Source organism: Hippichthys cyanospilos, chromosome 19 (assembly GCF_059441005.1).
Source record: "Hippichthys cyanospilos isolate Australia breed blue-spotted pipefish chromosome 19, RoL_Hcya_1.0, whole genome shotgun sequence".
NCBI lineage: Eukaryota > Metazoa > Chordata > Actinopteri > Syngnathiformes > Syngnathidae > Hippichthys > Hippichthys cyanospilos.
In genome coordinates this window covers 12,900,624-12,928,452 of record NC_142387.1, presented here as the reverse complement: position 1 = coordinate 12,928,452, position 27,829 = coordinate 12,900,624, and the positions used below count along the sequence as shown (strand labels likewise).

Genomic DNA, 27,829 nt, shown 5'->3' with positions numbered 1-27,829 from the left:
AACGGGACTTTTTTCTGAAGGGGGGGGGTTGTTTAGTGTGTACGTGCAGGGCACCTCGTGGATTCCAAATAAGGCAAACGCGCACATGCGCTTTGTTATTGCGTTGCAGTCAGTCAAATTGATTTATTCCGCAGTTCGGGGTACTTGAAGGAAGCCGAGACGGGACTGGAGTGGATTTGAGGGCTGGATGGGTGGGTCCGCTTGGCCGGCCCGGCGAGGGTGTGCCGGGACGCGCGCGCGTCACGGAAGCCCGCCATCCGGTGGCCCCCACTGTGGGAACTCTATAAAAGGCCCAGCCGCTGCAACGCCTAGCGCAAGAGTCCCCCCCCCCCCCAAAAAAAAAAAAAAAAAAAATTGTCATTTCTTCTTCTTCGTCATCTTCGTCCACAGCCAAAGGGATTATAACTCGTTCTTCATCGGTGCTTGGACGAACACCATGAACTTTCTGCTCACCTTTCTGCTTTGTGGATTGTACTCGCTCTTTGCCAAAGGTGAGTCCGCAACTCGACTAATTCGTGCTACGAATTTCGTAAGACAAATGCTTCGACAAAGGTCTAAATCGCATCAAATTATTTGCAGCCAGTGTTTCGCGTTTAAGCATCATCATAGATCATTTCTTTACATTTACACATATACGGTGTTCCCTCGCAGCATCGCGGTTCGGGTGTTGCAGCTTCACTCTTGCAAAGTTTCGTTTATGACCCTAATGTTTTCTAGTGCAGGTTTAATGTTAATGTTTTCTAGTGCAGGCTTGCTTTTTTCCCTTTAAATCGGAACAGTCAAAGAAATACCGATGATATGTTGTTTTTTTCAACACAGAAACACACAAGAAAAAATATGAGTGGATTTCTATTTCCAGACAATAATGATGTATTTCTTTTAACAATATACAAACTAAGGAAAGGGGAAAAAAATATTCGAAGTAATTTGAGTGGATTTTATACATACGACCTTTATTGCAGGATAACCTACCTATTTTTATTGACGTTTTTCTGACAAGACAAAAAGACGTATTTTTATTCCATTTTCTTTTAAAAATGAAACACTAAAAAATGAAAACAAACAAAACAAAATTTTATGTCTACTTTGCTTTTGATTACTCAGTATTTTTAGAAACATAACGCTCTCGCAAAAAACAAGCAAACGCTTATTTGCTTGCATAAAAATGTATATTTTAACTTAATCCTTGGTATATGTTAACAATGTTTTGTCAAATAGCTTTATCACAATTATTATTTTCAAACATTTTTCTAAAAGTATCTCAGTGATGGAAAAAAAAGATATATATGTACGTTTAATGTTTGAAACATTACTATGCAGTGTATTTTTACATGTTCTTTAAATGATATCCTAATTTTACTGTTGTGATTTTGAAATATTTATTGGTTTTTAGATGTGTGGTTAGCACTTTTCAATAACTTCTAAAAATTGTGATCTTGGGTCAAAAATAAATGCATGTCTTAACGTCCATTACATTAGCTCCGTTTTTGATTGATATTTACTCAGAATTCCTTGATTCATTGTTGAAAGCTCGACTTAATTTTCTTATTTAAATCATCACTCATCAAGATTATGCAGTGCAAATCCTGTATATTTTATTTTATGCATACCTTAATGTTCATCGCATTATTTTTGTTTATAATTTCAAATTCCGTAGTTGCCATGTTGTTGTTCTTTTAATTGGATCATGTAAATATTGGAATGTGCCAATAAAATGACAGGGCATTTTTGTCTTGAAATTGAAATTGTCTTTTACACGAAGAGTTACGTCACCCGATGTGAAACAGAAGGAAGCGCGATCGGAAGTGTGAGTTGTGAATGAGATATCCGCGGGGAGCAATCATGCGGACAATGAACGTTTGCCATTCGCTATTGGCTCTTTTCATAACACTTCCTGTCAGGTGTCATTCGGCGGGAAGATGTTCGGGGTTGCCCCTGCTGCTGCCTGCCTGAAATTGTCCATGTGTGGTGCAGGTGCAGACGAGGAGGTCAAAGGCAAATACGCCGTGCCGGTGCTGGAGGGGTCGCGCGGGCAGCTGGTCCTGGAGCTTAACCAGACCCTGGAACTCAACTGCAGGTCACGATTCACCCTTATTATTATTATTTTTTAAACAAAAGAAACAATCTACAGTAATGGGAACAAAACAAAAAAGTTTAATCTCCTTTACAGATTCCCTCAATAAACGAGGTAACATTTTACGTCGTCGTTTAGCGAAAACGTCTTCATCGCTGAAACAAATCACAAGTGGAACATAACAATAAAAAATTGCAAAATACGTGGTACAGAAACTATAATATATTAATAAAACTAAACTCATAACACTGTACGTAGACTCTGAAGCCGTAGCTTTCATTTTTTTTTCTTTGGCTAAATGCTAATGAACAATACAAATCTCCATAATTGGGCTAACGAAGAGCGTTGACGTCATAACCTTTTCTATGGTGGCTAGTCGAACACAAAAACTTGAGCAAAATATATCACATTATGGATTATACATCAGGTAATGTAACTATACTCATACACACACACACACACACACACACACACATATATATATATATATATATATATATATATATATATATATATTAGGAAGACAGGAATGCTGAGTAACTTGCAGTAATGTTTTTGTGGAGGATAAAGAATAGATGCATGTGTTAGCTTTAGTTATGTTAGCCTGTTCTTGGAGCGCCGCATTGTGTGTTAGCCCTGAAGATCGTAGGCGTTCCCGAGTATAATTTTTCTTTGTCTTCCAGGGGGCGCTGGGAGCTTTCGTGGTCCTTCCCGCCCGGCCTCCCTCAAGACCGGATCCGCGTGAAGGATTCTCGCTGCGGCAAGTCGCAGTGGCTGCACTGCAGTCGCGTGACGCTGCTAGGTGGCGTCCAGCCAAGCCACACGGGTTCCTTCCTGTGCCGCTACCGACACCAAGCGCAGCGGCAGGCGTCGGTTTATGTCTACGTTGCAGGTAAGAAGACACTTGCGTATTTTTTGGGCGGTTTCGAGGTTCACGCAAATGTTAGCATAACACCCAGGGCGGACTTCTAAATGAAATGTGTTGTCAACTGGTGTAGCGAGTTTTTATCTCATTTACAATTCATGCATGTGCTGCATTTCAGACGCTATCGCTAGTATGCTAATGCTAATCTGCGATCATATTTGCTTTGAAAGTTTTGTATTGTATTTAACCAAATAGATTGAGTAAGTTTAATTAAAGAAAAAGGGGCTCGACTATCTCCGATTTTGACAACATTATGTAGTCGTGAAAGTTTACTTATTAATTGTTAATTTAGTATGTCTAAAGAAGTTTTTTTATGCTGATAATGTATTATATGGCAGCTGTTTTCAGTGGTCAGCGGCGACTCCAACGTTAGCGGCTAGCAGCGGCAAACAGCACGAGATGCTCACAGCGCGACTAGATCTAACTATGAGAGCAGCCCTATTACATTTGAAAGGCAGTTTAATATAGGTGACAAAACTATCATTTTTTTGAAGAAATCAGGTTTTTTCGAATGTGCCATTTTCACTGGCAAAAATTGCATTTTCATTCATTATCATTGTGATGTATTTTGCAAGTGTGGAAACACTGCCATCCAATGGTCACAGTTATTACTACAGTGCTCAATTGGATAAAATTAGGTAAGCATTAGTCAAGGGTGTCAGTTCCTCTCCATAAAAAAAACATATTTGACAAGAATTTTACGATTTGTTATTGTTATTACTATTGTAAAAGATGAGAGTTGTTGTCCATGGCACTGAATGAGTGCCATCAAAAACACATTTTTTACATGAGTAGGATATTCAAATATCCAAATATTTGATAGCTGCAGCCCTGAAAAATACAAATACAAAAATACATTTTTTATTTGTTCCAATTAAAATGTGTTCAAAATGTACGACTTTTACATTTATTTCTAAAAACGGCTCAGTCCAATCTCCGCTGCAACAGCGGGAGTCTTTTAAACAGGAAGTGCTAAAAACAGTAGCGCCGATGATCTCTAAACACTTGAAGCGCCGTTTCAGCACCTTTCGCTCCTCCGATTTATATTTCGATTCCTATTTGTATATAAATAAAAGTCCTTTTTTGGAGTGTAATGGGCCAGCTGTTGAAAGGCTCAAGCCTGGGCAGAGTTTCCCATGCGGGGCATCGGCCTTATCTGCCCCGCTCCAGCATCCTGTGCTTGAAGGGAGGAGGCCAGGGGTTGTGAGGAGGGTGGGGGGGGGGGGCAAGGTATGCGTTCGTGCGTGTGTATGCGTGTGTGAGAGGATAAGATGAAGGTCGCCGCCAAAGTAAAGAGGAGGCACAAAGTCTGCCACTGTTGACCCCTCCCTTGCCCCCGGAGAGCATCGCTGCCCCTTTTGTGGAGTGTGTGCGTGAGGGGTTTGTTGTCCACCGCTCAGGTCTCCGCGTCCATTAGGCCCCGAATCAAAGCGGCAGCAGAAGGAAGCCCAGCTCGGTGGGCCGGTCCTTGGGGTACTTTTGTTTCGGGGGGCGTTCGGAGATAAGCTTTCCTTGAATAACAGCAGCGAATACACAAACAATGCGACGCAATGATTGCCTACCAACAATTTGCGTCTTTATTGTGGACACTGGGCGGCCATTAGCCATCAATGGTGGGGGGGGCTGCAGACTACACAATAGTGGAAGCAGCCACCAACAGAGTACAAATAAACTGAATCGTTTGTTAAGAATACTCCTACTAGCTCCGCGGGAAGCGCCACCGAAATGCTAATGATTAGCGTGGCTAGCGTGTTTATGGTTAATGTTACAAATATAAGTCCCCTTTATTCTCAAATGAGGTACGCGAAGGCACGTGAGACTCTCACTGGGTTTCTGCAAGTATCACAAATGGAATGTAATGCTTTTTAGTGCTCTGACAGGAACTATATAGTTTTCTTTTCAAACCAAGAGCAAATTGATTGGAACATGGACGTATGCATTGCTAAATTGAGTTATAGCAACTCCTTTGTAAAATAATGTACGCCTTTTGTTTTCTGTCGTTTTTGTCCTTAGTGAAGCAATTTTCAGAAATAAAACAGTTGTCACACGATCCATCTTCAGAGTTTCAGAGTAAAATATTTCGAGCAGAGGTGCGTCCGAACCCGGTCCTCAAGGCCTGCTATGCAAGTTTTTAATATTTCCGACCGCAAAAACACCTCATTGAAACGATAAAGATTATTATCGGGCTTCTGCTGAGCTGGATGAGACACCGACGGCACAGCACATAAACAAGTGAACAGAGAGCGGGCTTGGCATAGAGCCCTGAGGAACCCCTTTTTTAAATGCATAGATACATAATTGTACATGTATTTCCCACCGCATGCCATTTGTGTCCCTGATCGCCAGTGTTTGGCTTTCAGACAGTCGGCAGCCATTTGTGGACAATTCGGAAATGAGCCCCGATGTTTTGTACATGAAGGAGAAGCAGCCGCTGGTCATCCCCTGCAGGGTCAACCACCCCAACGTCACCAGCACCCTGGTCAAGGTAAGTTGTTTGTCTCGTTCCACTAATATCTGATGCTAGATTTTGAAAAAATTGGTTTTAATCACCGTGTCGCCACAAAATGGCGGGAAAGAGTGTTTTAATGAACAATTTACGGATCAAATGTTACTTTGCATTAAAAAAAAAGTTTCACTGAACAACATGAAAATTGGTAGACTTGTGTATCAGAAATAGACCAATAAAAAAGTCTCTTGAAACCATGCCCGAAAAGACACAGGAAGTCGGCCATTTTGGTTTGAAGAGGCCAAATTTAGCATTTTCAAAAGACATTGAAAAATACACATAAAATTGTGTCTGTTGGCTAGCAAATGGGAGCAGAATTGACCAGATATCAGACGCTAATTTTAGGTTTTCAATGAATGTCTTAGCATTGCGTGAAAGTTGTTTTTTTTGAGCCCGCAAAAAAAAAGCTCGGCCGAAATGACACAGGAAGTTTACCGCGGCGTAAATCAAGCTTGTCAAACGGCATCAAAAATGCCCCAAGCGATCATCCTCCTTTTTTTTCTATTTCTTAACAAGCTTTTTCCGATCTTTTTTTGTTTTGTTTTGAAGCCGGCTGGAGACAGGACGTTAGTGCCCCGTTGGCCCCCGGCCAGCCTGACTTCCCAGCGCCTCGCTCGTAGTCGCGCTCGCCGCCGCCAACTTTTTTGGCCGTGATGCTTAAAACAGCTGTCAAGAGGAAGCCCGACTAGCTGCTTTTGGCCCGCCGAAGCCGCCGCCTTTGTCACGCAACTTATCCGATGACTAAATCGGGGAGAATTTGTCAAACAAGCAGAAAGCCCACAAAGCTTTATGATAAATGTCATGAATGAGGCACCGAAATAGAATATTGCCATCGCTCATTTGCTTTCAGCGCAACAATCGCCGCGATGAATTCAAATAAAAAAGGAAGAGCGTTTAAACCGGAAATTTTGATGGAAGATGAGAAATCCCGGAGTTCCGCTTTGCTTTAATAGGAATTGTATTCGGTTAAAAATTCCTCCGCATGTTTGTCATGGGATTGCTCAATGGATAAATCCACCACTACTGGGGGAATCGTTCTAAAAATAACTTCCACAAACACGACACGAATTCCGCATCCGGAGGCTTTCCTCTGGTGAATTTTGCGTGACGGCAACGTGTAGTGTGTGTGTGTGTGTGTGTGTGTGTGTGTGTGTGTGTGTGTGTGTGTGTGTGTGTGTGTGTGTGTGTGTATATATATATATATATATATATATATATATATATATATATATACCATACCCTTATACACCCTAATATGTGTATGTGTATTTAAATATATATATATATATATATTATATATCCTCTAAAATAGATAATCTAGCCTTATACATACCTATATATATATATATATATATATATATATATATATATATATATATATATATATATATATATATATATTATATATCCTCTAAAATAGATAATCTAGCCTTATACATACCTATATATATATATATATATATATATATATATATATATATATATATATATACACACTTTGTACTACACACTATAATCAACTTGTCACTACTGTAATTGTTGCATTTACTTCAAAGACAGCTTGCCAATAAAATGCGATGCCAAACGTTTTCTAATATACTTCAAAGAGGAAAGGTTAAAGTCATTTCTGCGCTTTCGTCTTTTAAGTAAAAAAAAAAACAATGTTTCAGTTGCAAGTGTTGTCTTGTGTTTACACACCATATATATGCCGTATACTGTAGCTAGTATATACAGATGCGTTTTAAAAAAAAAAAAAGAACTGTATCCACACCAAAGTATTTGCACATTGGAGCGCTTGCCAAGTAACAGCTGGTGCTTTATCACCCTTAACTTCCACTTGCCAATCAGAAAATACTGTCCGGAAAAGGCACCAAACGACAAAGAAGAATTACGTGCGCCATTCAAAGACAGTTTGTACAGTACAAAATGTGTTTGTACTCCTCCGAAATGCTTGTAACCACAAAGGGAACCCTTCTAAAATTAGCTCCCATCCTTCCCTTCATCCACTGACTGTCACAGGCCTCTGGAGTGTTTTTTTCCTGGAAGGCTTTCTTTTTTCTTTTTTTTTTTTTTTTTTTTTTAAGCCTGCTCAATCCAACAATACCCTTGAGGCCCCCCCACTCACTTTGCGCTAAGGCTGTGAAAGTGACGCCCCCCTCCCTCCCTCCCCGAATCCATTCCATCCTCATATCCTGTAGTAACAGGATGTGCGAAGATGGACCCGGAGTCACGTTTCCCATGGCCTGACTCCTTGGACGTTTCGGACGCCCTTCGGCGTCTTCTTCCCCACCTTGGCGGGCCCACGTTAGGTAAGAGGGCCGACGAAGGAATCTTCGCCAAAGGGTCACCTTGCTCCTACATGCTCCCCCGAGAGAGGGCGGATAAACATTTCCTCGCCGCGGCCTCGGAGAACACAACAAGGGTTACGCAAGGATTTCGGCGAGATGACAAGAAGCCGGACCGCGCCGGGATTTATCAGCGCGGAGGTTTTCCTCTCAGGATTTATTTTGGAATTGAAATCCAAAAACACCGCAGGTCATTTTGTGTCCACTTCAGGAATAGATTTGAATCCCCCACCCCTCCAAGCCACAGGGGGCGCTGTAAAGTACATTCTGACCTTGAAACTACATTTTGACCTATCAGAAGGCAGAGAAGTCTCAGTAATATTTGCCGGTCAGTTTAACACAGCAATAATATCAGTCAACCTGACCCAAAATTGCCTTTTTTTTTTTTTTTTTTGTATGTATGGCCCTTGTAACCGATAAATCTTGTGATTTTCAAAGGGAAATCAGCAATATTTATGGCTCATTATGACCTGGATCTGTGTTGAATTATCCCCAAGTGTCAATAGGTATTATACACAGGTCATTTTCACCCGTATTTAGCGTAATCGTAAAGAAAAACATCAGAAATCAATGAAATCCACTTATATAATATATATTTATATCCACATATAATAATAATAATTTTTTTAATTTAAATAATAAATGAACAAATATTGATGGATTGAAATCTGGAATTTTCCCCACAGTTCCCCAACCACAGTTTAAGCCCTGACCAGAGGAACATCGTGTGGAGCAGTAGGCGGGGCTTCACCATCCGCACTCCCACCTTCTACTACATCGGCCTCTTCTTCTGCCAGGCCCTCGTCGACGGCGTGGCGCACAAGTCCCGCATATACTTCGTGCACAGGCCAGGTACGCCGACTGGGAAACCACGAGGACGCTTTTCTTTTATTCTGAAAAGTCACGTGTCTCCTCCTTCCTGTGCTTGCTCGTAGTGAGTAACATCTTGGACGTGTATCTGAACAGCAGCGGTCCGGTGCGAGCTTTAAAGGGAGAGAGGCTGGTGCTCAACTGCACCGCCACCGGAGAACTCAACACCAGGGTCAACATCTCCTGGGACTACCCTGGAAAGGTACGCCGAAGAAAACCTCAAATTAGCTCAAAACCGACTGCAAATTTTGGTCCTAAAAAGTCTCGAGAACCCGTAGCTGAAATTGAAGAGGATGTCGGCCATTTTGGTAGGAATGAGGCTTTTGGGGAAATTCCCATGCTTGTAAAAAAAAAAAAAAAAAAAAAAGTCAAAGAAATGGGCCCGAAGCAACCAATTCGGTCGAATTCCGAAGCTCGTACAAAGCCGCCGTCTTTCAGGACGTTTCTCTCTCCGCAGACGAGCAACAGCGGCTCCACGTCCAAGCGTCTGCTGAAGCACAGGACGCACATGTTGTTCTACAACATCCTGACCATCCCCAAGCTACGGCGCACCGACCGCGGCCTCTACACGTGTCGCGTCAGCAGCGGCAACAAAACCAAACAGCAGAAAGTCGCCGTTACCGTTTACGGTAAGTCCGGACGCCGTTTCACTAGCGCGTTCCGGTTGGACATTTTCCCGCGGCGTCTCTTCAGATCGTCCCTTCATCCGATTGAAGCCCAGACGAGGGTCCGTCATGGAAGCCCAAGCGGGTCAAAAATCCTACCGAATTTCGCCCAAACTCCGAGCGTTCCCTGCGCCCGAAGTCATCTGGTAAGATGTCAGAATGAAAAAATAAACAAGTGATCAGACGTGTTAAAGTCCCGCGTCCTTCCACCAGGTTGAAGGACGGCACGGTGGCCGCGGAGCGGTGCTCCCGGTATCACCTGGACGGCCATTCGCTGGTCATCCGCGACGTGGCGGAGGAGGATGCCGGCAAATATACCGTGCGAGTACGCATCCAGGAGCACGGGCTCTACCAGAACCTCACCTTGATACTGGCGGTCAACGGTAAGGCGTTAAAGATGATCACGTCTTTGCTGGGGCCGTTAATGCACCGTTAATACCGTTGATAACATAAATAAATATTGTGTGTATCTCAAATATTTGGAGAAAACTGACTGACTTGAGTGAAGGGGGTGTTGAAGGATGTTGAATGAGCAAATGGATCAAAACGTTTGATAAAGTACCTCAAATGCGTGTTTTTTTTCATGTTTTGTCATACCCTGTACAAGGAAAGGGGGTGTGCTAAGACTGTTAGAATATTGAAGGGGGGCCCATGGCTTAAACATTTTTGAGAAATATTCCCTAGAAATATCCGATTTCATTTTAACGGTAAATGCTGGATACAGGAGGTGCGCCAGCATTGTATGTTGAAAGGGGTGCGCCACCTAAAAATAAAGAGACTTCTGCTCTAAAACTATCCAAAATTCATCGTTTGATGTTTTATCATAGCTTGTTCCAGAAATGGGGGTGCGCCAAGTCTGTTTGCGTAAAGGTATCCAAAAGGCTTTTATTTTAGTGCTGTGCCAATCCCGGATGTTAAAGGGGTTAAAAAAAAAAAATCATAAATCTGCTCTAACATGATCAAAAATTCATTGTTTGAATGTGTTTTTTTTTTTTTTTTGGCCATCGGGGTGCACCGAGAAAAGGGGCGCGTGATTTCAAAATGTGTCTGTGCATTTGTGTGTCCCAGCGGGCCCCCAGATCGGCGAGAAAGCGGTGTCGTTGCAGGAGCCGGGCCCCGTGCCCCGGGGGAGCCGGCAGTCTTTGCACTGCACGTCCCGCGGCGTCCCCGCGCCCCACGTCCACTGGCTGTGGCACCCGTGTCCGCCCAAAGGCCTGTGAGTACCAAGGACGTGAGTCGTCCTGTCTTCTATGCTTATCCTCACCTTTGAACTAGATTGTAGTGGGCAGCCTTTTAAGGTGGCTTTTTTTTTTTTTAAAGTTTCAGAAATTCAGAGGTGGATTAGTATTTTTTTTACCTTTCAATTTAGTTGACTCTTCAGGTGTATTTATTTTAACATTTTTTTCAGGTAGATATAATCTTTTAAATGTGGATTTTTCTATGACTAAAATCAACATTGTGACTTTTAAGGTGTGTATATATATATATATATATATATATATATTTGTGTGTGTGTGTGTGTAGCAATGATTTTTACATTTTAAACTGAGTGGATTTATTTTAATAGAATTTTTGGATTAGTTTTATTAAGATGGATTTTTTTCATCTCAAATCAACTTTTGAAGTGTTCTTATTTTTAGTACTTTAACGTTTATCCTCAAATCTAAAAAAACAAACAAACCAAAAGTAATGATTCTTAAGGCTGTGTTTTAAGGTGGATTTATTTCCACTGTAAAATTTCAGGTGGATTTTTTTTCCTTTTTTTGCAATGACTTTTAAGGTGGATTTTTTTTTTCCATCCCAAATTGTGATTTCTTTATCTTGCATCTTTCATCTCATTCAAACGTCGATTTTTTTTTTGGGTGAGTGTGTGTGTGTTTGTGCGAGTGTGCGCATTGTGTGATTGTGTAAACAAGATATGTTTTGTCTATTTCAGCGTGTGTCCAGACACGGTTTCCTTCTTGTAACCAGAACAGATGCCTTTGAGGCCTTTCATGTGTGTGAATATGTCACATTTTCCGTGTGTGTGTTTTTTTTTGTGTGTCCGTGTGTGAACTTGCGTGTGTGCGCGTTTCATTGTGTGACAACTTTTTCTCCCTTGCTTTTCCATCCATACGTTGAATGCAAAGTGTGCGAGTGTGCGTGGTGCATTCACAGACACACAGAATATGTGAGACTTGAAAGGACAGAGAGGAAAACACACACACACACACACACACACACATGAATCGAGGGCAGTTTCGTGCTCTCAGGCACGGTTTGTTGCCTTCCAAATCAAACGCGGATGATTTAATGAATTTCCTGCGTAGGACGCAGGGTGAGAGGCCTGTTTATTATTGTGATTGCACACCACATCCTCTGATGCTTTTTCTTATGTCTGACACACACACACACACACTCACACACACACACTTGGCAAGAAGAGCCCGAGTGCTTGTGTAGGGGTCAAAAACGTATTGTGTAGCTCGCGAGCCGGCCGCAGAGGTTAAGTGTTACCTGAGAGCATCGACGCCCGTGACATCATCCACATACTCAAACTTTGACCCCAACGACCCCTTTCCGTGAGCGTCCGGAAAGGATTTCCAAAAGCGTTGAAATAGTTTCTCACGTGTGCCGGAGACCATTCATTTTCATACCTTACTCGCTGGCGCCTTGATTTAGATCAGATTTTTCGTCTGTCTACATGCGTTGCCCCACCATTTGTGCTCAAAAAATACAGGGTTTTAGCTACTTTTGCTACGTTGCTAAGTTTTGCTAGCGTGTTTTTACTAAAGCGTTGAGAAATTTGGTTTGAATTCATATTTGTATAAAGATAAAGAAATCTTTAACGCTACCGTTGCTCAAACACTGTAATGTCTTGCAAAATAGTGAGCCGATACTCATCACGGTTAATTATGGATTCCTAAGAAGTTTGTAACATTATTAAGAACTTTTTTATGAAACCTTTATCATGAGAACGTTGAATTCTGCTGAGTTAGTAACGTTTTCAATAATTAAATGGGGAAAAAAAGTCATGTCAGGTCTTGCCAAATAGTGAGCTTACATTTGTAAAAGTTGATCAGTGATTTCGAAGGGCTTCGAAACATAAGCTATTTTATTTATAATTTTACCTTTGTAGAAACTGTGGCTGTTCTCTGCCAAGTAGTGAGCCTACAATTTGAAACTTAACTCATTCACTGCCAAACAGTGAAAATTACGTCATTGTCAGTCATTGCGAGAGATGTTCTTTTATAGAATAGTTGACCATTGTAAATAGTGATTTACTGCAAGTACTGTATATTTATTCTTCGATATACACCCGTGACGTGCAGAATTAACTCCTTCACTACCAGTGACATCTATAACCGTCATTTGCAGTCAGTGAGTTCAAGATGTGTAAACTTATTTTTAAGGAACCATTTAGAATGAATCCACTGCAGAAACTCGTCAAAGTGCTGCCAAATAGTGAGCTCACCCTCGTGAAAAATTAATAGAGGATTTTGGGGGATTTCGAAACATTATTCTCAACTATTTGCTAATTGTACGTATGCGGAACTAATGTACGGACGGCCCTGCCAAATAGTGAGCCCACTCGGGCGACTCGTTCGGAGATGTCGGCGAATAGCGATCGGGCAGGTGCGGGTGACTGTGTTGTGCTTGTGTTGTGCCGCGTCCTGACTGGGCCTCAACTTGTTCTCCGCAGCCCGGCTGCAGCGCAAGCTTGACGGAGGGAGCCGGTCTCTTTGGGGGCCGGGGGGGTCCCCGCTCGTAAGCGTCCATGGGAATGGCGGCGCTTCTTATCAGGCCCGGGCAGGAGGCGCGCTGGGCTTCCTGTGCCAAAATCAGAGCGCTTTTCCTCTCGTTGTTTGGCTTCCTCTCCCGACGCGAGACGCTTCCCAGCAGCGTGATTGTCCCCTTCGTCTTCAAACGTGGCACAGGGCCGCTTCCCGAAGACTTGATCTATTCTTGAGACGCCCCCCTCCCCTCCCCTCCCCTCCCCTCCCCTCCCTTCTCCTCCCCCCTCCCCTCACACACCGACACCTTCCCACCACCGGCCGGCTTTTCCAGGACTGGACTTGCGACACTGCTGAGCAGTGGAGCTCCAGCAAAAATCACACAGAAACAAATAGATATCTATATATGTATGCATACATAAATGCATATGTATATATATGAGGATTCCTGCTTCACTATTTATTTATTTCGTCCATGCTTTCCATCCACCAGCCGCATCTAGCTTTGCTTTTTTGTGAGTGGTACTATCACGGGTGCGTGCCCCCCACCCCCCGAGCCCTGACCTAACACCCAGTCCCGTCTCGCCCCCCCCACACACACACACTCCTCAAAAGCTGTGAGTTTTTACTGTTTTTTTTTTTTTCTTTACCATTTTTCCTCCAGCAAAAAAGCCAAAGAAGAGAAGAGTGAGTGGACACAAGGTTTCATAGTTCTCTGTTAATAAAAAAAAAAAAAGACTGACTGACGCCTACTATGTAGGAAGTGCGCCGAGAGAGTGTCAAAGGTGTCGCTGTTCCCTGATGTTTGTGTGGCCAAAACATTTGCGTGAAGGATGATCAGGGCCAAAAGTACATTTTTAGTCAATTTTTAGAATCAAAATGTCACTATGTATACCGTATGTACTGTATATACGTTTGTATATTGTATATGTATATACTGTACGTAGATTTATGTATGTGCGTATATAGCTATAAATGCATTTATACAGGTTGTATATGTGTAAGCATATATGCATGTATGTATGCATGCATGTACTTATAAACATATATGTACAGAACATACATGCTCATACGTATATATTTGCATACTTACATAGTACATATATTCCCATACATATATATATATATATATATATATATATATATATATATATATATATATATATACTTACATACATTTATATGTATGTACATATACATGTACATACAGTATATGTTCCATATATACATACATATAGGTATGTATGTACGTACTTACAAATATACAGTATGTAGATTTGCATGTATGTTTGTATAAACATTTATGTATGTATTATGAATATAAGTGTATACATCTATATATGTAGATATACAGTATGTACTGTATATACACAGATTTGTGTGTGTAAACACGTGTATATTTATTGATGTAGATGTACATCGATAAATATGTTTTTCAACATGTTGTTTTCAACATATGTGTATATGTATATATGTGTATGCATATGCGATGTCATGTACCAAAAGTCTAATATTTTGACTTTATATTATGTTCCCAGCCACCTGGCCCTAATTGTCCTTCATACACTTGACATGTTTGCGTGCGTGCGAGCGATTGTGTGTCCCTATCCCATTCTATGGGTGTCTCCCAATGTGATCTCCCCCTTGTATAAAGATGTTCTCTGAGTAATATATGAAGCTAATATTTAATAATTTTATACGACTAACTTACGTATGACCCGAAATGACAGTATTTGTATGACTCTGTTAAGACCAAATTGTTTCGCAATTGTTTGTATCCGTTGTTGTATTTGTTTTGCATTAAACTTTGCTTACATTTGTTTTAAACGTCTGCGTGGTTATTTCGGGCCTTGGACAGGAACAGCTAGGTGTAGTTAGTCAGTGAACATGCACACGCACACCGACATGCCGCCGAGTGATTGTTGTGCGTCCGCTCGTCTCTGTGTGACTAACAAAACTTTATCGCCACATCTCACACTTCTATTTCCATTTTCGAGTGAGTGCTGTGACGTATGTGTGTGTGTGCGCGTGTGTATGAGAGAGTGCATCACGCACAGGGTGGGACATGCACACAATGAACATCCCGAGAGGAAGAGCAATCAGGGAAAAAGCCTGGAACACACCTCAAAGACAGAAAGAAAGCATAGATAGATCGATCTAACAACCTGTTAATGCTCCATCTTGATAGATAGATAGATAGATAGATAGCGGAAATCAAGCTAAGATAGCAAGAAATGTCACCTAAATGCCAGCATTATAGCTAGCTAAAAAAGTGATGGTAGCTAGGTAGGTAGTGGGAGAGAGCGATAAGCTAGCGAGCTAGGTAAAGTCAACAGCAACTATAGCTTGTGAGCTAGCTAAATACAAGCAAGCTAGCTAAGAATGTTCGCTGAAAAGCTGACTGAAATTCACAGCAAAGACAGCTTGCAACCTAGCTAAAAGATTTCATTAAAATTCCAGCAATATAGCTAGCTAAAATTGAGATCGGTAGGTGGGTGGCTAGGTAGGTAGCGAGAGAGAGCGATAAGATAGCAAGCTAGCTAAAATCAACAGCAAATATAGCTTGTGAGCTAGCTAAATAGCAAGCAGGCTAGCTAAGAATGTTCACTAAAAAGCTAGCTGAGAGCAATAAGATAGCGAGCTTGCTAAAGTCAACAGCGAGCTAAGATAGCAAGCAAGCGCTATAAAAGAGTTCACTAAAATGCCAGAAATATAGCTAGCTAAGATAGTGATAGCTAGCAAGCTAGTTTGGCTGGTAGCTAGCTAGCAAGATAGTAGTAGTTGAGGGAATATATATATATATATATATATATATATATATATATATATATATATATATATATATACACGTATATTTGTATCCATATATATATGTATGCACAGCTGGTGAATGATGTGAACACAGCTGAGTGTGGTCCTCCTGGTCTTCCTCATTGAAGGTGCAGCGCTCCGACATCCTCCTCGGCGTGGACGCCCGTAAGCGAGGGGCTCCCCGCCGCGTCCGAACACAACCACATCCTGAGCGTGACCCGCAGAAAGGAAGTTCTTCAGGGGAAGACCAAGGTGGAAGATGACACGCTACTGGAATAACAATCGTTGACTTTGCCGCATAACTAATGTGCCCGTGTTGTTCGTTAGACGGTGGGCGTGGTGACGGTGGCCCGAGCTCTGGTGTCGGGTGTCTTTCGTTGCGTGGCCTCCAATTCTGTGGGAATGGACCACTTGGACATCTACTTCTATGTCACAGGTAACCATAACAGAATCAAAACAACAGTCACTTGTTGCTAGGCAGAATTAGTGCGGTGCAATCATGGGAAATCAAACTCTCATTAAGACGAACTCTGTATTGCTGAAAACCTGAAAGAGAGCGAAACAGGAACTAAAAAAACCCACAGGAACTCATGGGATTCGTCGTCCCCCACCGACCCAAACGCCGTACTTCCTCGGACTGGCGGCTCGACTTTATTTCGGGAGGCCTCGGGGTGTTCGGGAAAGATAAACACAATCCGCCGTCAGGAAGCGCTCGAGCCGTTTCCACGGGAAGTTTCAAAGGGCTAAAGTAAATAGTACGAGCTTTTCTCGCCGTCTTCGCGCCGGCCGCAATTGTCCGTGGCGACATCAAAAGGCGATCCAAAATGGCGGCGAGGACACGGCGATGTGACGTCGCGTACTTCCGGGTGGGTAAAGCCGAGGCTTTCGCCAATGGCGTCGCTCTGCAAACGCTGCTTTCTTTTTCACGGTTAATGGCTTGAATGACGATAATTCGACTACTTTGAATTATATGTCATAAAGCACATGCTACGTTAGCTAAAATGCATTGAAAGCAGCGCGTTTCAACAAGTTGTTCTCAGGAGTTCAAATGGCTAGCGTAGCTTAGAGATTAATGTAGCTAACAGGTATCCCAGCGGATCCCTTTTTGAGAAAAAAACTTTTGCATCTTAATATTCAGTTTTGCCCCGCATTGCGCTCTTCAAATCGATGAATTTGGTAGGAAATTGTGAAAAACGTAAAAATAGTAGAATAAAGAGTAGAAAAATAGTACAAATGAACCTCCACCGCTTCTTGGGTTTTTCTCTCTCCCCTGTAGAATTTGCGATTTCGTCACAAATAAATATTTTATGTACTACGTTTGTCCTTTCAAATTAAGAGCAAACGAATTGGAACATGAGACAACGTATCGCTAAGTTATGTTTTTGTGACTCCTTTACATATTCTATGCTTTTGTTTTACATAGATGCGCATGGTCGTTAGCAACTAGCGAATGAGATGAAGTATACCGTACCAAAGTTGCAAAATTTCGTCAGATGTTCCAGGAGGCTTCGCCGTGAGCCAGGAAGAAGAGCCCAGAGAAGGCGGGGATCTGCGCCTCACCTGCAGCGCCAACAAGCACCTGTACGCCAGCCTGTCGTGGCGCCGCCTCCACCCTCCCGGCGGAGGGGGCGGGGCCCTGCGCGGGCACCCGACCACGGGGGAGTTCTCGCGCTCCCTGCGGCTGTCGCTGAGCAACCTGAGCGCCCGGGACTCGGGCGCCTACGTGTGCGCCGCTCGCCGCCGCGTCACCGGGCACGAGGCCCGCCTGGTGGCGCAGGTGAGGGTTTCGGGTGAGTCGCTTCGTAAAAAAGTTATCAGTAGGAATGGTGTCCGCGTCCGTTATTTACTAAAGTAATCCGAAGTAATGAATTGTTTTAGGTACTGAACACTTGTAATAAAAAAATATAAGTCCCTGGGATAGAATGTCGATAGTAAACTCTTGAAAAAACGTAAAAATACGTCTTTGGGATTGGATGAGTTAATGAGCATACTTGGCAAATGATTCTGTGATTTGAGGACCACGTCGGCGATGAGTCCAGTCAGTCGTTGGGCCGCGGCACGCTATTGGTATTTCCTCGGAAATGAAAGTAGGTTTTATTTTGAAGTGGCCCTTCATCACTTGACGCTGCGGTTAGCTTGACGCTTTCCTGACGGCGCGCACTAAATAAACAGGAAATAAACGCCCCAAGTTTTTTCTTTTTCCGTTTCGAGGACTCGTTACACCCCCAGATCCAGCGCCTTTAAAAAAAAAAAAAAAAAATTTCTCCCATGAGCCGCGTACCTTGAGGAACCGAAACGGCGCAGCCTTATTTCTGGACATCCTGATGTCTTTGTGCGCGTACGCCGCAAACAAACAAACACGCGGTCTCAGGGAGTCGCGGCTGTTTGGGAATCGGGTCCCCTCGGCTTCCTGGGGCCCCGCCCTGCCTTTGCTCGGCACCTCTTTCACGTGGGAATGGGCCCCGGCCCGGAGGAAGAGCACACAATGGCACTTCCCACAATGCCACATTTACAGGCCCCCGCGCCGGGCCGCGGGAACAATCGGCCAATCGGACGCTGTCGGGCCCCCGCTCGGACAATCATCAATTGTTGTCCGCGGAGGAAGATCGGGGAAACAACAATCAGCGGCCCGGCTTAAGTGACTTTGCTTCATGTCTGCCGAGCGCCGCTCGCTCCGACAATCAGCGGCCGACACGTCCACTTCCTGGCGGGACCCCCGCTCGGGGGATGGCTGCGCTCGGCGACGAGAAAACAATTAGGCCGCTTCCCGAAAAAAAACGCAAAGTGTCTTTCGGGGTGACCGAGTTCGAAATGGGACCGAGGTGTCGCTGCGGCTAAAATAGTTCCCATGCGATCAGATTTTTTTTTTTTTAATATACTGCTGCGTACGCACGATTGAAGGTTTCATCGAGTTGAGTATATTAGCAGGAAAAGGAAGCGTGACGTCTTTCTCTATCCCCTCAAAATAACACCCGGATTGAACCAAAAAGTGATCTCATTTATGTATGGATTTATGGCCATGGGTAAAACCTGGCTATACTGCCCCCTAGTGGCTGCACGAACGTGTAATTACGCATTACAAGTACCGCGGCACTGAAGAATAATGATTTGGTTGATCAAAGACTCATCCAGTAAAGACTCGAGACTCGGACTCTTGACTCTGGGATGCAGCTTCCTTTTAATGTTTTACAATATTACTAAATTTGACGGACTGTTGGTCAGGGACTCGAGTCTTGACTTAAAACGTAAATATTTTGGACTTGAGACTTGAATTGGCCTTTGGTACTTGTGCTCTGTTTGGGTTAGCGTTGGAAAGTTTGTCAGGGTGAGACCAAAACAAGGGTTGAACCCGTTTTAGCTTTTATTTTCCGAGATGGGGGCTCGCGATTTGGACTGGCACTTTTTAGAGACTTAACTTGCTACGTTGGCCTTGCAACTCGGCTCGTCTCGTAAAGACTCGAGACGTGACTGAGACTCTTTTTTTCAGGACTGGCGAATATTACGAATGACTCTGATGCGGCTTGCTGTCATTTTCTCAACCATGAAGGCTGACTAGACTCGCCAAAATATATCCTGAATAAATCATGCTGTGCAATGTTTCTAAGGATTTGACTAGGTCTGGAGCTCGTGAAAGACTTGCGTTTCGGGAATTGCAACTCGACTAAGACTCGCCCAGCTAAGACTCGAGATTTGGCTCAGACTCTTCTTTTGGGACTTGTGAACATTGCGAGTGTCTCTGATGTGGATTTCTCTCATTTTCTCTAACATCGGGGCTGACTAGACTCGCTGAAATATACACTGAATTATAAATAACATTTTATAATGTTACTCAATGTGGCATAAAGGACTTGACTTGGTCTGGGGCTTTCGGGACTTGCAACTCGACTAAGACTCGCTCTGTAAAGACTCAAGACTTGACTCAGACTTTTCTTTCAGGACTTTTGAACACAGGTAGTTTTTAGGATGCGGCTTGCTCTTGTTTTCTCAACCATGACGACTGGCAACAGTTTTACTGATTTTTAGGCTCAGATTAGCGTTGGAAAGTGTCCAGAATTCAGGAAAAACCTGCTTTGAAAGTCTCATGTCTCACTCTGAGTCTGTTTTTGTGATCAGCCCTGGAGCCTCCGGTGCTGCTAAACAATTTGACAGATCGCACAGTCAACGTCAGCAGCTCGGTGACCCTCCGCTGTCCCAGCGAGGGCGTCCCGCCTCCGACTGTCACCTGGTACAAGGATGAGCACGCGCTTGCGGCGGGATCCGGTAAAAAAAAACAAAAAAACAAAACAAACTTACCTTCTGATGTGTTTTTATTGACTTCTGCGCCATCTTCGCAGGTATCTCCACATCCCCGAAGGACGGCTCCCTCCTCATCGAGCGCATCACGGTGGACGACCAGGGCTTGTACACGTGCCAGGCCACCAACCAAAGGGGTTCTGCGGAAAGCTCCGCCTACATTTGGGTCAACGGTAAGCATTCGGTGTTTCCGTTTGAATACAGGGCAAGTTTGCGTCCAGTTGCAAAAACGAACGCGTCGGAATCAGATGCGTCGGAAATGCCGTCCGTGGAGATTCCTACTCTGGCGTGCACCTGCGTGGTGGCCACCTTCCTTTGGCTCCTCCTGACGCTCCTCATTCGAAAGCTGCGGCAGGTGAGGAGACGACGTCAAAGAAACCGAGAAATGCGCGACATCACCGTCACGGATCGTTAGCTGTTATTTTTTTCGGCGAAAACAACCACGTGTGCATAGTAAGCCGTTATCTATATCCCTGTACATATTAAATATAAAAACCATGCATAAGGTATTTGTTGATTTTTTTTTTTTTTTTTTATCACCGCCTATTGTAAGGATATTATTATTTTTTATCATTAGTATTTACTTAAAAAATGTCAATGGACTGTAAGGACATTAATATTGTTATTTATATCTATTTAAAAACATACATTATTTGATTTGTAATCAAAAAAACTACCACGTATAAAATGACAATGTACTGTAAGGACATTAATATTGTTATTTTTATCTATTTAAAAAAAACTACCATGTATCATAAGGATATTATTATTTAGCTGATTTCTACCATGTCATGTAATGATGTCGTTATTTATATTCATTATAAAACACCACGTATTATAATCATACTATTATTCTTTATTTATTTAAAAAATCATCAGGATGTTGTTTATATTTTAATTTAAAAAAAAGATAAGTAAATTATATTATATAATTATAGTGTAATTATATAATAATTTTGTTTTATTATTATTTATATCAAATTGATTTTTTTTTAAATATTATAAAATAAATAAATAATCATTAAAAAAAAATATTATGGTCAGATATCTAATTTTGATGCATCAGCGTAGAAACAGAACCAAATGTTCCTTTTGTGTGACTAACCCTAACCCGATCTCCATCCCGTGCAGCCCGGCGTCTCGGAGCGCAAAGCCGAGTACCCGTCCATCACGCCGGAGCCCGGCGGCGTCCCCGCGGACGAGCGGCGCCGGCGGCTGCTCTACGATCCCGAGCGATGGGAGTTCCCCCGAGAGCGCCTCAAACTCGGCACGTTACCATCCCGCTCGGCCGAACCGAACGTCCGATTTGCTCCGCTTTGTTTTCTGGCGGGAATGTAAGCAGAGGATGTATTAAGATGGCCTCCCAGATATTGCGACTTTCTCATAGCTTCTTATCAAATCATCCTTGGGAGGGACGCTAATTCCATTAATCAGAGCCTGTATTGTCTTCGGCTTGGGCGTTTACTGACGCTAATCAGCCCGGCGCTCGCTCAAATCTTCTGTTGAGCTACCGAGTCTTGTCTTATCGGTCGCTTACTTCCCAAGAACTTCAGAAGAACCCAAACCGCCAAGGAAGCTGTCTCCTATGGAAAAGGGCGTTAAAAAGTCTCATTTCCCACCCAGGCAAGAATTTGGGTCGCGGAGCCTTCGGTAAGGTCCTGCAGGCCTCTGCCTTTGGGATAGACCGGGTCTCCAGCAGCAGAACCGTGGCCGTTAAGATGCTCAAAGGTACCGAACACGCGCTCTCGATCTGTCGAGTCTGCGCCGCGCGATTTCGATTCTACCTCTGTCCGCCAGAGGGCGCCACAGTCAGCGAGCACAAAGCCCTGATGAGCGAACTGAAAATGCTCAACTACGTCGGACACCACGTCAACGTTGTCAACCTGCTGGGAGCTTGCACCAAGCCAGGAGGTTTCATTTGCTACTCCAAAAATGTTGGGGCGGGAAAGGAAAACAAACATTTGGCTCCAAACGTCCACATTTTTTGTTTGAGTTGGATGGAAAACGCTCCCAATTTTCATCACATTATTATTTATTCATTTTGGGGCATTTTTTTTACAGACGCAACTCGGAAAGTTGGTTGAAACGGACCCGTGTTTTAGATTTGTATTAGATTGTATCAGATGTAAAAAGTATCAAGCCACAATCGGGTTAGTAGGACCCAACTAAGTCCTACAATCGAATTGGAACTATTTTTGGTCAAAAAGGACAGATCCAATACGTAGTTGACTTTTAAAATAGTTGGATTGTGTTTGTTTTGTTTTGTTGGGTCAAATATTGGGTTAGAACTTCTAATCCGACGTTTTCCAACCATTCAAGGCCGAATTGGGTTATGTTTGGCCCAACTAAGCCATAAAATGTGTTTGTTTGGTAGATTATTCATTTGAAAGCAACTTTTGGGGTTAAATATAGAACTCCAAAACCTGGCTCAGTCCCATTTCGACACATTTCGTTTTTGTCCAATTAAGGCAGGCAAAACATTTGTTGCACTGTAAAAAAAAAAAGAGTGGATTGGGGTCGGATTTGGATTGGAGGCGCGTGTTGTGATTGCGTGGCAGGGCCGCTGATGGTCATCGTGGAGTACTGTCGCCATGGAAACCTCTCCAGCTTCCTCAAGAGCAAGCGGGAGGTGTTCGGGGTGAGACGGGTGGACATCTGCGCTCCTTGTTTGTCACCGCCTTATGTGGTGCCGCACAAAGGGCAAAATCAGATGACGCACACACACACACGCACACACACACACACACACACACGCACCTTGATTGAGCAGAGAAAATCCCACCAGGTCCCAAGTTATTATGGGATGGCTTCAGGTTTCCCATATTTGAATTGAATAACAGTGTTACTTTATTTCTTACATTTTTTACAATTGGTCGTTTCACTTATGATTTCAATATTTTTTTTTATCCGCTAATTTCAAATCTATGTCATTGTGAATGCAAATTTAAGTCATGTTCATTGGAATGTAATTAGAGTTACAAAAAAAAAAAAAACTCAATGTAACTACGCTTTATTTCCAATTTAATGTACAGTATTTAGAAATGCCATATACATTTTAATATAATGACTTGTTTTTCGCATTCATTTGTAAATAAAAAATCAAAGGGCGGACATTTAAATGTGTGTTTATTTAATTTTTATTTTACAGTTAAATAATAATGAAATAAAATAAATTAAATAAATGTATAATATTACATTATTATAATATATTATAATTTATATATTTATATGTGTGTACATATATTTTTTAATATATTTATTATTAATTTTCTAATTTTATATATATATATATATATATATATATATATATGTGTGTGTGTGTGTGTGTGTGTGTGTGTGTGTTTTGTGCTCCAGAAGGGCAGAAGAAAATATTTCGAGCAGAATTGTGACGTCCACACTGTGACGAATGAGGACACAAACACAGAAGGTGATTTTAGCCACTGCTTCCATCATGGATTTTTATTATTTTTTTTTTTAAGTATTGATTTTCATGCACGTAAAATATACGCAACTATAAATCCTGTATTTGATTTCTCATTTCTGATTAGACGACGTATCAGACGCTCCGATCTTCCTGGAGGATCTGGTGTCCTTCAGCTTCCAGGTGGCGCGAGGAATGGACTTCCTGGCGTCCCGCAAGGTCTGAGCGCCTTTGCTTTTAGTTTGAGAAACAAGTGACGCACTTTTTTTTTTTTTTTTTTCCCATCACGCAACCCGCTTCAGTGCATCCATCGAGACCTGGCAGCCCGCAACGTTTTGCTGTCCGACAACAAAGTGGTGAAGATTTGTGATTTTGGTCTGGCCAGGGACATCTACAAAGACCCCGACTATGTACCCAAGGGAGATGTCAGTACGCTTTTTTTTTTTTTTTTTTTACATGTGTGATTGCAGTGGTTCTCAAATGGGGGTACTTGAAGGAACGTCAGGTAAACAAACATGCAAAAATATTTTACAAATAATTATTGAATGAATTGTCTCAGGAAAATATACATTCATAAAACCCATTTTGTTTTCAATATTTATGCAATTTCATTTTAAATAGCCAAATTCTTCCTCATATTAGAATGGTGGGACCCAACTTGTCGCGTGCCGCCTCTCGTTACCTGTCAGTTATTGATTTATTTTTGTCAACGCATCTCTAAAAGGACGCTTTAAGTTGAATATTTTTCCCTGGACAAATATTGATTTATAATTATTTATTTTTTCAGAGCAGGTCTCTGGTTATGTTGATTATTTTTTGGAGGGAGAAATATTTATGAATAATTTAAATCATTATTGATTTTTCTGAACAGATCCTGTAACCCCAAAATAGGACGCTTTAAGTTGAATATTTTTCCCTGGACAAATATTAATTTATAATTATTTATTTTTTCAGAGCAGGTCCCTGGTTATGTTGATTATATTTTGGGGGGAGAAATATTTGTGAATAATTGAATTAATTATTGATTTTTGTGAACAGATCTCTCCTGTAACCCCAAAATAGGACGCATTATGTTGAATATTTTTCTGTGACTAAATATTTATTTATTTATTTGAGAACAGGTCTGACACCTTATCGTGATTATTTTTTTGGTGTAAAAATATTCATGAATAATGAAGTTATTTCTTTTTGATAACAGATTTTTTCAATAATCCAAGAGAGGACACTTTAGGTTGATTGTTTTTTTTTTGTGGGCTGATACAAACGAAGTTTTAAAGTGTTTTAGGGGTACTTGGCTGAAAATATATTCCGCAGGGGGTACGTGGTTGAGAACCACTGCATTATTGTATATGTATATACGTATATGTAGAAAAATGGACGACGCTGTGCTGTGATTGGCTGTTAGGCTCGGCTGCCTCTGAAGTGGATGTCTCCGGAGTCCATCTTCGACAAGGTGTTCACCACTCAGAGTGACGTATGGGCCTTCGGTGTCCTGCTTTGGGAGATCTTCTCTTTGGGTAAGAGCAAATTCAAGTATTAAAGTATCTGGAAATTAATATTCTTAGAATTTTTAAATCCGGATTCTTAAAAAAACGTCAAAACACGTCCCTGGCACTGAATGAGTTCATGTTCATTTCGGGAACCGGTCGCTGTTTTTTCCCTTCCGGGAAAAAGTATACTACATTTCACTCCAAAATGGCTTCCGTTCGAAGCACTACGGTACATTCGGGAGGTGTAATACCACTCCCGTACTGCAGGGGCATCGCCGTATCCCGGCCTGCACATCGACGAGGAGTTCTTCCGCAGACTGAAGACGGGAACCCGCATGAGGGCGCCCGAGTACAGCACGCCCGCCATGTGAGGGACACGCGTCGAGTCCAATCTGGTTTTGTCCAGTTCCATATATTTTGCACGCGTTTAGTTATGGCACCATGCTGGCCTGCTGGGAGGCGGAGCCTTCGCAGAGACCCGCCTTCTCCGACTTGGCCGACACCCTGGGAGACCTGCTTCGGTCCACGGTGCGGAAGATAAAATCCAAAACGATTGGCCGCAAAAGAGGAGCCATAACGCATTTGGATTGGCAGGTCGGGAAAGATTCTGTTCCGCCGGGTCGCCAAGAGGAACCTCGGAAGAGCGGCGAGACCTTCCGAGAAAGCGTCGTCGCCGTTACCAACTTAAGGTAAGAATTTTTCATGAATCGGCGAGGAAACGCCGGCGCTTCCGACCTGACTCGCCTCGCACAAAATCGACGATAAACGAAAGAAATCCCGAAAAGTGGCGTGCGTGTGCGCAGTTACATGCATGCCGCGGCGGTCGCCACCGACACGTTTGAGGAAATGCGCGGCGAGGATGAGCGGCGCGGATGCGAGGTGAGCAAACGCTTTCGGGTTTAGCGATAAGAGAGACTGAAGGTGGAGAACGCAATCTGAGTCAGGACAAAGGCGAATGGGGTTAGCGCAGTTGAACGTGTTCCCCTCTTATTTTCATTTGGATCTCAAGTAGGATGCGGTTTAGGATCTTCATTCTTCTGTGCTTTACGCAATCGTCACTCATCATTCTAGGGAATATTTTAAAATTTGAAAACGTGAATAATATGTGTTTTAATCCTTCTGCACACACCAGCCTGAAAACTATACAAACATTGCATTTTTCCCCGAATTTTAAAGGTGTAAAAATTCAACTTATTTATGAATATTTTTTCCCTTCAGCCAATCAAATTGTTCAGTAGCATCAGTTCTATCCATACGTAAGTTTGATTAAAATTATTAACTATTAACAATGCTTTGTAGTCTGCGACGTGTGATGACACTTGAAGACATAGCCATTTAACTGGTCTCTACCGCCACCTACTGTCTTGAGGTGAAACACAAGTCAATAAAGAATTTTCAGTTTGCTGACATAGTTTGACTTACAGAATTTTGCGAAAAACACAGGAAAATCAATGTAATAAACCCTCTTAAAATGCATCTCTAAAATTGTAATTATAATGCTTTTATATGGTCCAATATTTGGACAATGATTATTTTTGTGCACAAAAAATTTTGGACGTAGAAATGTCCGAATCGTTGCATTTTGAAATTGAACAAGTTTCAATCATCTGCTGGAAATTTCAGCTCAACGTTTTCTTTTTCCCATTGATTCTTTTATAATATCATAAAAAAAAATCAAAGAAATATCCATAATTTGTATTTTTCCAGCACACACATTGAAATGTACCCACTGTGTGTTTCAGGAGGGGGACAGCGGCATGGTGCTACCTTCAGAGGACATGGAAGGTCTATCATGGAGGAACGATTTCATGAACGAAAGATCCATGTCTCCATAGCAACGGGCCATCCAAGTGTGATTGGGTAATGATGGGAGAATGAAGCCTCGTGAAGCACTTATGATATTTGATGCTCCTCTACATGGTGTAAGGATGCTATGGAAATGGAGAACACTAGACTAGCTGTTAAGAGCGCCATCTAGAGGATGCAAAAAAAAATCAAGTGATTCATGAAGCCCCCCCTCACACACACACACTTTTAATGCATTAATCTAGCCAAGTGTAACAATTAGTGTTAATATTTGTATTGGTACCTCATTTTGTGCAGAAAAGGATGAAAATTCTTTTTAGCACTAATATTTTATGCTGGATGAGATGATGTATTTGCTGCGTTGTTAGCATTGTTGTAGTAATGAAGCGAAGAATATAGATACAATTCAAATACTAGTAGAAAATGTCTTTGCAATGTCTAAAAATAGTAAAGGATAAATATATGTTATCTCAGGATGTTTTAGAAAAGTCAATGTATAAATGATGGTATAAAAAGTGTCTGAGTGTGTATTTGTTGAAGCAGATGGACTATTTCTGCATGGAGAAGGGTTAGGTCCCCGACGGGTTGGCCGACGTAAGCGAAGAAGAAGACAAGGCTGTCTTCTGACCAAAGCCTTACTAGAGACTGTCGTTTTTTTGCGAAAAAAAGCCTTACTATATATAGACTGTCGTTTTTTGTAAAAAAAAAAGCCTTACTATAGACTGTGGTTTTTTGTGGAAAAAAAGCCTTACTATAGACTGTGGTTTTTTGTGGAAAAAAAACCTTACTATAGACTGTCGATTTTTTGCAAAAAAGGCTTACTATAGACTGTCGTTTTTTTGCAAAAAAAGGCTTACTATATATAGACTGTCATTTTTTGTGGAAAAAAAGCCTTACTATAGACTGTGTT

At 42.2% G+C, this 27,829-nt stretch overlaps 1 protein-coding gene across 6 annotated transcripts; it reads left to right on the top strand.

Moving 5' to 3' along the window:
• The first annotated feature begins 349 nt into the window (after window positions 1-349).
• Window positions 350-27,603, top strand: flt1 (fms related receptor tyrosine kinase 1). 6 transcript variants are annotated; one of them, XM_088402158.1, is made up of 30 exons: window positions 350-491; window positions 1,975-2,077; window positions 2,758-2,966; window positions 5,360-5,484; window positions 8,537-8,702; window positions 8,786-8,922; window positions 9,178-9,349; window positions 9,414-9,531; window positions 9,599-9,768; window positions 10,454-10,601; window positions 16,038-16,161; window positions 16,237-16,345; window positions 17,403-17,699; window positions 20,023-20,169; window positions 20,244-20,375; window positions 20,451-20,557; window positions 21,334-21,465; window positions 21,822-21,930; window positions 22,000-22,113; window positions 22,761-22,840; window positions 23,557-23,629; window positions 23,751-23,842; window positions 23,926-24,048; window positions 25,029-25,140; window positions 25,381-25,480; window positions 25,545-25,641; window positions 25,708-25,802; window positions 25,917-25,992; window positions 26,856-26,973; window positions 27,463-27,603. In XM_088402158.1, exons 1-29 carry the CDS (start codon window positions 437-439, stop codon window positions 26,946-26,948), a joined length of 3,615 nt encoding a protein of 1,204 aa, XP_088258284.1. In that variant the 5' UTR covers window positions 350-436; the 3' UTR covers window positions 26,949-26,973; window positions 27,463-27,603. The 6 variants fall into 6 exon arrangements, with proteins under 6 accessions (XP_088258284.1, XP_088258283.1, XP_088258282.1 ...); XM_088402157.1 differs by having other exon boundaries at window positions 27,460-27,603; XM_088402156.1 differs by lacking the exon at window positions 27,463-27,603 and having other exon boundaries at window positions 26,856-27,437.
• Window positions 27,604-27,829: the final 226 nt, after the last annotated feature.

Coding starts and splice junctions, on each gene's coding strand:
- flt1 (XM_088402158.1), top strand. CDS start 437: ATGAACTTTCTGCTCACCTTTCTGCTTTGTGGATTGTACTCGCTCTTT. Junction 25,481..25,544: donor GAGTACAGCACGCCCGCCAT/GTGAGGGACACG, acceptor GCACGCGTTTAG/TTATGGCACCATGCTGGCCT. Junction 25,642..25,707: donor GAGACCTGCTTCGGTCCACG/GTGCGGAAGATA, acceptor TTGGATTGGCAG/GTCGGGAAAGATTCTGTTCC.